We start from the raw sequence: 11,510 nt of genomic DNA, 5'->3' as shown, positions 1-11,510 counted from the left end.
TTTTTCTTTTTTTTTTTTTTTTTTAAAAAAAAGGCACAGTAAAAAAAATACTGGCTCAATAACATATTTACAACACACCCATTATGGGCTATTTTCACTCAGCTTCAGGTTAGAAATGTTCAGCTCTGGCTTGGCCCTCTTACCCCAGGGCTGCCAGTGGCAGGCAGGGGGTCCAGCAAAGGGTGCAGGGTCCCTCTCCCTCCCCAGCTAAACCCCTCCTGGGCAGAGCGATGGCTGGGCTGGGTGCTGCAGGGGGTGCCCGGCCAGCTGGGTGCAGGGGGTGCTCTGGCAGCCCCAGCAACATCCACGGCCAGGCCAGAGCTGGAGGATGCTCCAGCCCCGCAGCAGGGTGGGGGACACCCATGCAAACCCCATGAACTGCTCCTTTGCAAAAGGAGCCCCCTGTATTTAGAGAAAGATTTTTAGGTTCATCTCTGTAAATAATGCATAGATCAAAGGTGCCAGCAACACTTCGGCCAGGAGCAGGGAGCTCTGGGAAATGGAGCTAATGCCAACACCAGCTTGCCGCCCACCCCGGTGTCTCCCTCCAGTGCAGCCATCCAGCACCCAGCAGCTCTCCAGCACCCTGGAGCAGTGTTTGCCACAGCCAGGAGCCTTCCCTGCCTGCCCACCGAGCCAGGGAGCAAAACCTTCCATCCACAACGGGAGCCAGAGCTTCGCTGCTGAGATTTTGGAACTGGGAAAGAGGATGGGGAGGGTGAGGGGTTATGGGAGCAGGGCTGGGGGTAGAATCAAGGGAGGGAGGCACACACCAAAAAACCGAACATTAGCAAGAAGGGGGGAAATAAAACAAAGGAGAAGCAAGCCCGGGGAGGCAGAGCCCCGCAGTGCCTGCGGTCCAGCCCCACGCATGGCGTGGGGCCCGCCAGCGCCACGAGGGTGCCCGAGGTTAAGTGCTCAGGACCCGTCCCTGCCGCACCGTCCTGGCCGGAGCGGGCAGCGGGCACGGGCAGCCGGGCAGGGGACAAGGGGCCGCACAGCAGCCTTCAGTACACACACACTGTGCAATACCACAGCAACGACATCTGTCCGTCCATCCGCCTCGCGGCGAGGCCGGACCGACACACACCCGCACGCAGGTCCCGCACACCCGTCGGATACCGGGGAAACTTGGGACGAGGTTGGAGGGGACACGCGCCTCCTAGTAAACCACATTGGCGGGGCACCACGGCGTGTCGGGGTACAGCAAGCAGTGCACGGAGCGGAACCTGCGGAGAAGAGGAGCAATGCTGAGCATGGGGTGGCGGTGGCCCCAAGGCACCCCGGCTTGGGGGGGGACAGGGTCTCGCCATCTCACCTGGATGGGTCCTCCTCGACGGAGAAGGCTCCTTTCATGTGGATGGAGTTGCGCTTGTTTTCGAACATGCCGTAGCTTAGCGTCACCTGGGGGGAAGCACAGGGGGATCAAGTGGCCGACACAGCCACGAGTATCAAGCAGGGGCATTGTGGGGGGGTTGGAAAATTCACCCAATTTCCCAAAGCCTCCAGTTATCGCTCTGCATCACCCCACAGGGATGGCCTGAGGGGTTTTTCCCCCTCCACTGACATTTTGGTGGCACGTCAATCAATATCTTAGCCATGACGCTCTATTTTTAAGTGACAACATGAAACCAGATGATGGTATCGCCCACCCCAACCCTGCCATTGACCCCAGGGCATCAGGACAGGGATACCTGTTTGTGGATCTCTGTCTTGGGCACCTGGTGGAGGTTCTCCAGATGCGAGTGGAAGAGGTTGCTCCGGATGAGCTTCACCCCCAGCACAGACTCGATGATGTAGCCGATGGTGCAGTCATCGGGCAGGCGGATCTTCTCCGCTGTGCTCATGAAGTGGCCCCCGCTGCGGGGAGACAGAGAGGAGCTGCAGAGGAGCAAAGCCCAGGGGACCTGGACACCTTGCGAGGTCTGGGCTTGGCCAGTGGGTGCCCAGCGAGGAAAGCAAGGTGGTGGGACATGGTCCAACATCCATCCCCAAAGATATCACTGCTCTGTGCCCTGCTGGGACCATGACGAGTCCCCATGGGAGAGCAGTGCCAATGATCTTACCTGGCCCACGGGCTCATCTTCAGCGCCAGCCCCCGGCTGATACAAAACCCGGCTCCGCCCGTGGCAAACCAGAAATGCACAGGGTGCTGTGAGAGAGAGGAAGCAACGGCATTGAGACCTGCTCCTGCCAACCAGGGAGCAAACCCCAGCCCAAATTAAGCCAGCCTCAACTGCTCATTCTCCCCCCTCACCATCTTGTTCTCGCTGATCCTCTCTGTAGCCTGGATGGGCCGGTCCAGGCTGGGCTTCCCAATGTAGATGTCCTGCGTGTGGGGGTAGCTGGAGAGCAGCTTCACCAGCATCCGCACGTTCACATAGTTGTCATCGTCCACGTGGCAGAACCACCTGCAGTGACAGCAGTGTCATGTCAGGCTGGGGCAATTCCCCAGACTCCGTGCTGAGATTTGGCCCCAAAAATGCAAACAGTGTCTGTCTGCACCATCCCCCTCGTCCCCCACGGCAGCCCCGGGTGTCGCTTACTTTCTGCCCGACTCGATGAACTTGTCGTACTCCACGGCCATCTTGCAGGACAGGGCCTGGCGGCTGTGGGCGGCCGAGCAGTTGGTGTTGATGACGTTTCCTGCAAGAAGATATGGGGGTCAAAGCCCAGTGCCAGGGCATCCCACACCTTCCCCCACGCTTGAACAGTGATGCTTCACCACACACATTCCAAAGGTACCAGGGGGATGGAAACCCTGTCACTCAGTGGTCTCCATGCCACATCATTTTGGGCAAAGAATGAATTTTGGGGGGGGAATGGCTTTTGTGTCCATGTGAGATAAAGGATGAGCAAGGAATGTGGATGCGGCAGATGCAGCAGGGTTAAGCCATATCACAAGGCTACTCATGCTGCCACCCTGCATCACCTTGTGCATCCTGGTGCTGTGCACCAGCTACCCTGGGAGGAGACAAGAGGGTGTCCATGCACCAGCTTCTTCACCAGGACACCATACGCAAAATCCTGCCCTATTCCTGCTGTTTTTTCTCACAGCAGCCACCTGTTATTTGCTCGCCCAGCTCAAAGGCAAGTGCTTCCCGGCCTGAAAAGGAGTCATTTGCATGGGGAGAATAGACTGAGCTGACCCTGGGCCCAGGGAGCGGCTGCCAGGAAAATGCTCTCATGAAACCCCAGCCGCGTTCCCATCAATCCCAGCTCACCCCAGGAACAAACTGGTGCAAAGGCAACCCTAATAATGTGCAGGAGATGGGCTGGGAGGGAAACCTGTCCACAGGTGGGGCTCCCAGGCAGAGGGTGCTTTATGCATCATCAATGAAACAAGTTGCCTTGTTCTCAGCCCAGGTCCCTGTGGTGAGGGTTCCAAAGATTACCATCTAACTGGTGGCATTTTGACCTCCCCAGGGCAGGCTCCAGGCCAGCCATGTTCCCCAGGGGACCTGACCAGGTCACACACTCATAGGGAAAAGGGCCACACACTCACGTGCTTGTTTCTTCAGCTCCTCATCCTCCCCATCCGTGAAGATGAAGGTCTGAAATAGAAGACAAGGCACCTTTGAGGACCAAGGCCATGCACCTTTGGATGCCATCCATCATCCCTGGGCAGCACTGGGGCTTGGTTCCCCCTGGCCCTTGGTGTCGACTTCTTCTTCCTCCTCACCAAAACTCAAAGCAGCACCAGAGAGCTGGGCATCCCTGCGGCACCCTCACCCTCAGCCAGAGAAGGGTGCAAAGCTGTCCTGGCAGGACATGACATGCACCACCACACCTTGCTGGGGTTCAAACCCCAGCCCCCTCCAGCACACATGCTGAGCATCCCCAACCTCCCATCTTTTCCACGGTTCAGGAGGATTTGGGGCGATGCAAGAGGAGCAGGTGATGGGGAGCGGAGCAGAGTGTGGTTCAATCTGAGCAGATTCTTCAGACTTTAGCCGGCGCGGTCGGCACGTGCGGCTGGGGATACCAAAGCAGCCGCCCGGCAGCTCTCCTGGCCCAGGCAGGTGTGTTTGCCCACGGCGCCGGCTGCCAACCGCGTCCCCACCTGTGTCAACAGCACGTGGCCATCCACTTGCACAACACCCCCACGGCTCCTTTCCGCTCCCCGTCCCTGCCCAAGGTGGCTGAGCTGGTGCCAGCCCCGAGGAGCGGACAGTCCCTCACTGCCCACCCCTGCACGGTCCCCGCGGTGCCAGACAGCACCCTGCCTCCTCCCCGGGGACACAAGCTGCACCCCCAGCTGCACTCCACTATTTACACAGCTAATTGCTGGCATATGCCACTCAGGACGGGGGACTTGGGGGGAGCTGCTTGTTGGCCTGGGATCTGGGGAAGGGCGAGAAGCAGGAGGAGAGGACAGGGGGTGGGAAAGGCATCGCCATCAATCAGCGGGCAGCAAACAAAGCCGGAGGAGAGAAACCACAACCAGCTGCCAAGCACTATTAAAAACCAGACGTGCACAAAAGGGCAAAGGAAGAAAGACAAAAGGGCTGGGCTGGAGCAGGGGGGACAACGATGGAGCCTGAGCGTTGGGGATGATGAATTACAAGTGAGCTAGAAATTGAGTGCCACCCCGCAGCCGGCCGGCCCCGGGAACGCGCTGGGGTTTTGTGGTTTGTTTGAGGAGGTGGGTACAATAGCGGGGTTGACTTTACTCAGCGAAGGAGAGTTAAGCGGGCAGCAGTGGCCATTAGCATACAGCTGCACTGGTTAACCCGGCCGGCCGTGTTTGCTCAGGTCCCGAGGGGAGGCTGGTGGGGAGAGCCCGGAGCTGGAGGAAGGCTGAATGGGAGGGGAGGAGGGTGCGTTCCTGGGGACGGGGCTACAAGTGACCTTTGGGGCTTGAAAGGGGGAGAGAGAGAAAAAAAATTAAAAAAAAAAAATAAAAGAATGCAGGAGGTGGGAAGGTAAGTTCTCATAAATACACAGCCTGGCTTTTGGGGGGAAACAGAGGTCAGCCCCACAAGGGGTCAGGAAGGCTGTAAGCAAAGGGTGTGGGGATGGGGGACCCACTGATGAGGAGGGGACAGCCGGGGATGGGGACATTGGCTCATCAGCTGCAAGGCCAAGAGTACCGGTGTTCATCAAAGCCCTGGAACACATCACTACTGGGGCGGGACAGGGTCAGTGCTGTGCATGGTCACCCCCAGACAGCACCTCACTGCTGGTCCCCATTTCCCTCAGGCACTCAGGGACAGGTCAGGCGGCTACTGGGGGTACGAGCTGACCCAGGGCAGGGGGAGACCATCCAAGGATGCTCCAAGATCCATCCTCATCCATCCTGAGAGATGTGGTACCTTGGTCCATCAACCCCCTGGCTCCTGCCCCACCGAAGGTGGACAGGGAAGGTGGGGGACACGCAGCCTCCACACAGGCGAGACAGAAAATGTTTGCTTGATTAGCTCAGAAACGCCGTCCAGCAACTGCTCCCTCAGCCACTCCAAAAATAACCCCACAACTAATCCTCCAGCTCAGCCACTATAAATAGACCACAGGGACAATTGTTTATTACTCGCCTGCACCGAAAGGCTTCATCCTAACGAGGCATCTTCCCTCCGGCCTCTCTCCAAGTACATCCCCATCATTTTCCTGGTGTGGGTGTACTAGGTGGCACCTTGGGGACCAGTACAGGGGCACAGAGCCCTGCAAGTCACCTTGCAGGGGCTATCGGGCCCTTGGGAGTTTCTTATCTCCCTCCCAGCCCCACACCATGATATTTAATTAAAAAAATAAAAGAAATTAAAGCCTCTATTTTTAAATTAATTTGTCTGCATTTCTTTGGGATGGAATGGGGGGAATATGGTGTGTGCCCTTCCTGCTCAGTCACCTCACCTGGGGCTATGGGGGAGAGTAACAGAGGTGCCAGCCAAGCCTGGGAGGGGACAAGCCAGGAAAGGAGAGGGACAAAACACCCTGTGCTAGGGAAAAACCATGGATCAACCTTGAGCCTCTGCAATGCTGGGCATCAGAGCAGTGTCTGGTTCACAGTGGGGTAAGTGGGATGGGACATGGTTACTCAGCTATCACGTAACAAGCCACCATCTCCAAACCCAAGAGCAGCACGGGCAGCCTCCCTCCCACTCCCCCCCAAAAAGCACCCCAAGTCATTACACCCCCTTCTACCTCTCCCCCATTTGGCATCCATGCCAGCCATGGCACTGAGGGGTGCCAGGACCTCTTGGCCATCCCTGCAATAACTTTTCCTGCAGGGTGTAGGAGAGGAAGGGCCCGCTGCCCCCCCCAGCCCCTGCAGGAAACCTCATTGTTCTCAAAACTGCAGCTTCAAGAAACACAGGATGCCAAATCCCTCCCGAACAATAGCTGCCACTGCTCCATACAGCCCCGCACAATGTGCGGCCTCGGCGTACGGGGACCAAGAGGCACCCGGGGTCCCTATGGCCAGGATGGGGTCAGCACCCCCCAGCTGCCTGCAAGGAGTCTGGCAGCCACCACCAGCCCCCCCCACCTCCTCCTCACCCTTGGGGAGGGCTCTTTTTTTTTTTTCTCCCTCCCCTTCATTTCTCCTTCTGCAGTGACTCATTTCCCTCTCCACCAGCCGAGCTCATGGGTCACCCGTGGCTGGGTGCTGTGCAAAAGACGCCCCACCAGCTAAGGCCACCCTGGGGTCATCCTGTCCCCTCTGCCCTGCCTGGCTGAATGGTCCAGCTGGCTTCCTGGGGTGACACACGCTCAGCAGACCCTGTGCCCGTCACGGCCCCATCTTCCGCAGCAGCACACTCACCAAAAAGGGGAACCTTAGACGGGCAGGCACCCCCGTGACCCTGCAGTGCACTAATCCTGCCCCTGTGCCATCTCACTTCCCTGTTCTGGGAGAGGATGGGGCAGCCTGGTGCCCAGCTACACAGCACCTGGGGGGGTGCACCCCCTTCCACCCAAGGATAAGGAAGAAACAGCCACTCTGCTTGGGTGCAGGAGGCAGTGAAGAGGTGCTGGGCAATGGGAGGGTCAGTCTCCAGATGAGCAAAAGGCTGCAGGGAGAGGCAAGGGTGCTGCCAGAGCAGGTCCCTGCCCAGCTTTGTGTCCCCCACAGCAGATATTTTCCCTCCAGCCCACGGGGGTTAGGAGGGAAAATCCCCACCCAGCTTCAAGGGGCTGGGAGCAGCATGATGTCCCTGCGATGGCAGTGTCCCCGCAATGGCAGTGTCCCCGCAATGGCAGTGGCTTTCTCCAGGGCTCTGTGGGGTCTGTGCTGGTGCAGGGGTCCTGGGGATGGGACCCACAGAGGCAGGGAAGGGGCTTGCAGGGCTGCGGGCCCTTCCTCCCCCTGCTCCTTTTGGCAAGATGAAGAATCCTCCACTGTAATTTTAAATGCTATAATTTTTTAATAACCTCCTCGCAAACAATGAGCTCATTGTGTGGGGAGGGTCCCCCACCCTCCCGCCTGGCGCTCCACGCACGCCGCTTGCCGGCTCCAGGGCTTTTATGGATGAGGACATTGGCATCATTTTGGGCAGGCAATTAAGAGGCCCCCACCCCCAAAAACCACACAGGCTGCCCAAGGGGCCAGCAGGGAGGGACCCTCACGCTTGAGCTGAGTTCAGCAGTGCTCAGCAGGCCGTGGTACACAGCCCAGCCTCGGGGGAGCTGCTTGGGGATGAGCAGCCCCCCATGGTCCCAGCTGCTCTGGTCGGAGCCCAAGAGGGACACACACGCCGGCACACTCCAGCACAGCCACCCCGAGGACGGGAACCCTGGCCAAGGTGCTAGAGAAACGTGGGCGCCGCCATCAGTGGAGCGTGCTCTCCGGAAGGCAAACCCATTCCCTCTGCCCCGAGAGCAGGAATTTTTCAAAGCCTGCAATTATCCTGCCGAGCTGGAGGAAGCCAGCAGATCCCACGCTGGTGGGACGGCAGCCGAGCCCGGACCCCTCGCAGGCACTGTGGCGTGTGCCGAGCCGCCCGGCCGCCTTCAGGGTGCCCCAGGGACAGGGGATGTGTCTTACGCAACTCGGGCACTGCAAATCACCCGACTCAGCAGGAAACCAGTGGGTTTGGACACACTCCTGTCCAGGATTTCTGCCTAATGGCCATTTTCCTCCCGCCCCCCCTCTTTTCTTTCAAGTGCAAAGTTTCTCCAGACTGCACTCCAGCATCCTAATGATACCGAGACAGCTGGAAACTCTCCCCAAAGCAAGGAGGGGAAAAACCATAACTCTCCTCCAACAGCAGCTTGCCCTGTCCAGCCTGGATTGTGCAACTAGGGGATCAGATTTAGAAGTGAATAAGAATGCGCCCTCCCCATGCAGAAGGAAGCAGGAAGGAGAAGGGGGTACCCATTGCAGGGTCTTGGAGGGGACAGAGGGCAGGAAACAGGGACTATTGTGGGCAGAACAATGAGCAGCCAAGGAGGGACACAATAGCTATTCCCCCTATCAGCCAGGGTCCAGCCTGGAGCTACCTGCTGGATTTAACCCCTTGCCAGCACTTGCATCGCTCCTGACTGGCTAAGGAACAGCCAAGAAAGAGGGAGGATGGGGTTTGATATGAGAGGAGGGACAGGGGAAGGACAAACGTGGCATTGGGCATGGGGGATTCTCAGGCCTTGGGCAGGAACTTCCCAGCGCCACAGCACTGTTAGTGAAACAAGAGCAAGAGAGAGACAGGATGAGCACAGACAGGCCTGACTCAGACCAAGAGAGACGTTTGAGGCAGCGCCCCGCTGCCACCACCCTCCTGGGGCAGAAGCCACGGGGCCAGGCAAGGAGGGGATGCAGGAACCACACAGCCCCCTAGGACAGGGAAACAATGGAGAGAAGACCCATGGCACCAATCCTGCACTCTGCAGGCAAAAACCCAAACAAATAAAACAAACACCGATTTTCTGCCAAGTTCAGGGGAGCCCAGGGTGCCCCAAAGCTTCCCCGAGACAGCAGCCAGGTCAGCGTGGGAAGACTAGAGCCAGTGGCCACCAGCAGCGCGGGTTCATCCCTTCTGCCTCCACGTGTCCCCCCCAGCCCTCGCCTCGCTCTGCGGGAGTTTGCGCCACCTCCAGCTCTCTCGGCAGCTCCTTGTCCTCAAGTGCTGTACAAGAGCCGTCACTCAGCGGTTTGGCTTGTCAGGCGGGCACCTCGCCGGGCTGTGGCCCCCCTGGCTTCATGGCCCTCATCTCTAGGCAACCTGACCTGGACACGGCCGGCTTCGGCTCCTGCGTTCCCATGGAAAGTGCCACACAAGAGGCTGCGAAGCCTTTTCTCTGCGCTGGGAGAAAAGGGGCTTTGTTAGCTTGCCCAGGGGGACAGCGTGAGAGCCGAGCCTTGGGTCCCTGGGAATCCAAACGGACAAACGAAGCACAACAACAAAAAAAAACCCTAAAAGAAAGACGGAGCTCACAAGAGGGAGGGAAAAAAAAGAGCAGCCATTCCCAGGATCATCTGTAGGTGCTCAAAGAGCGTTTCCCCACCACTACCACTCACCACCCCCTCGCAGTGACAGCAGAGCATAAAAGAGGTTTCCACTAAATAACTGTACCAGGGAGAGATAGCAGAGCCACTGCCAAGCCCAGGAGACCTGAGCGAAAAAAAAAAAAGGATAAGATTCACATGGGAAAAAACCCAGTGAGATAATGCTCAGAGTGAGCTGCAGGAGCCGAGCCCCTCGCAGGGTCCAACAGACCTGGGTGAAGGAGGCACGGGAAGGTCAATCTCCCCCCACCTCCCCTTCTTCCCTCCCCAGCCAATTCAGATTTAAAAAAAAAGGCAGTTTGCAAGCAAGCAAGAAACACAATTCCATGCCAGGAGGAAACACATGAAGACAGTAGGATGGAAAGGTTAGGACCAGGCATAACTCACTTGGGAAACTGTCTAAGGACAGAAGAAGTGTCTTAAGAGCAGATGGCAAAGCACATTTCCTAAGGAAACAGCTTTTCTTTTTTTTTCCTTTTTAATTTTGCTTCAGTATGTGAAGGACAGAGTGACTGCCACAGCTCAGGGCAGGACATTAGTAGAGCAGGAATTGAACTAGCCACAGCTGTCCCAGTGCGGGTGAGCCAGAGCAGACCTGCAAGAGCCCCTGGCCACTCCAGTCCTGCCCAGTTCCTGGCAGCAGAACCAAGAATCTCAGCACATCCCAGTGCCCAGCCAGCCCTGGGCTGCTAAACCAGGTGTCCTTTGGGCAGCCTAACTGCAGGCACCTTGTGAGGCCCCGCCAAACCTTACCCACAGCCAGGCCTTGCAGCCCAGGAGAGCACCCACAGGGGCCCGACTCCACATCGGGCACCAGTAGATTGGATTGCATCCCTACACTGTGCCTCAGTTTCCCTAGTGGAAAGCAACTCGGGGCAAGATCTGCAGTGGGATCCGCTCAGCAGGATGGACCTGAGAGCAGTATGTTTTGGGGAGCTGCTGAGTGCAAGGAACCAGGTCAGGCTCCCTCCATCACTCATCCAGCCCAAACTGACCCTGTGACACTGCATTTCACCCTCCCGAAAACACTGCTGGCTGCAGAACAGCCAGGACAGCCTCCAAATAACACTTCTACCCAGCGATACAGGGGGAGCAGAAAGAGGAAGCGGCATTTGCCGGGGCACAGCACGCACGGACCCCGCACGGCGAAGGGCCGGGACCGCAGCTGACACCCCCGGACCGCAGCCCGGCCGCGCCGCTCCAGCCCGGCTGGCGCAGGGACCCTCCCCATCCTCTTACCATGTCGCGATTGCGGGAGATCCAGGTGTCGAGCAGCAGCTCCAGCCGCGCCTTGTGAAACTTCTTGGTGGTCTTGACGGCGATGAAGACATCGCGGGGGGAGATGTCCTCGGCCGGCGGCCGCGGGGGGCTCGGCGGAGCGGCGGGCAGCTCCCGCCGGGCTCGGCTCAGCCGCCCGAAGTAATCGGCAAAGCTGCGGAGACCGGGTGGACCCTGCGCCGCCGGGGGAGCCACCGCCACCCCCAGGCTCTGCAGCGCCCGCTGTGCCCCGCCGGCCTCCCCCCGGGCCAGTCCCGGCCTCCCCGGCGGCTCCACCATGAGCACCAGGAGGCAGGTGAACATGGAGCCCACGACGGACAGGAGCAGTTTCCTCCCGCAGCTCTTCAGCATCCTCCCGCCGCTCCTCTCCGCGCCGCCGCCACCGGCCGCGCTCCGCCCGCGCCACCTCCGGCCCCCGCCGCGCCGCCGCCTTTAAACAGCCCCCGCCCCGCCCGGGGAGGGACGTACCCGGGGCCGCCCCCACGCGGGGCGTGGGCAGCGCGCCCGGCCCTGCCCGCAGCCTGCCCGCTCCGCCCCCCCCGCGCCTGCCCTGCCAGCCCCCTACACGCGTCCTGCTCGGCCCCGTCCCGCCTGGCCCCCACTCATCTCCTGCCCATGCCCGTGTGTCCTGCCCAAGACAGGCTGCCTGCACCTCCTGCCATCCCACCGAGGCCCGGGGGATGGTGGGCAGCGTGCATGATGGGGGTACCCCGGTCCCTGCAGCCCCCAGCGTGCCAGGAGCATCACTCGGTGCTTCATCGTCAACAACGGGTACCTTCCTTCAACCCGCGTG

At 59.3% G+C, this 11,510-nt stretch overlaps 1 protein-coding gene across 1 annotated transcript; it reads right to left on the bottom strand.

The window, feature by feature from the left end:
- LFNG (LFNG O-fucosylpeptide 3-beta-N-acetylglucosaminyltransferase) lies at positions 1–11,113 on the bottom strand. Its single transcript, XM_082064942.1, has 8 exons — positions 10,679–11,113; positions 3,506–3,554; positions 2,547–2,646; positions 2,258–2,411; positions 2,067–2,152; positions 1,695–1,860; positions 1,319–1,404; positions 1–1,229 (listed from the first exon to the last, which is right to left on the bottom strand). The coding sequence occupies exons 1-8, from the start codon at positions 11,066–11,068 to the stop codon at positions 1,163–1,165; spliced, it is 1,098 nt and encodes a 365-aa protein (XP_081921068.1). The 5' UTR covers positions 11,069–11,113; the 3' UTR covers positions 1–1,162.
- Between the last annotated feature and the right edge of the window lie 397 nt (positions 11,114–11,510).

The sequence above is a fragment of the Streptopelia decaocto genome (assembly GCF_964273445.1).
Source record: "Streptopelia decaocto genome assembly, chromosome: 13".
NCBI classification, from domain to species: Eukaryota; Metazoa; Chordata; class Aves; order Columbiformes; family Columbidae; genus Streptopelia; species Streptopelia decaocto.
Note: the sequence above shows the minus strand (reverse complement) of the source record. Positions and strands in the feature narration are given on the sequence as shown.

Bases quoted from the DNA above. Each gene is read 5' to 3' on its own strand.
- LFNG (XM_082064942.1), bottom strand. From the start codon at position 11,068: ATGCTGAAGAGCTGCGGGAGGAAACTGCTCCTGTCCGTCGTGGGCTCC. The intron at 2,153-2,257 runs GTGAGGGGGGAG...TCTCTCTCACAG, and splicing joins GGATCAGCGAGAACAAGATG to CACCCTGTGCATTTCTGGTT. The intron at 1,230-1,318 runs GTGAGATGGCGA...TCTTCTCCGCAG, and splicing joins GTCGAGGAGGACCCATCCAG to GTTCCGCTCCGTGCACTGCT.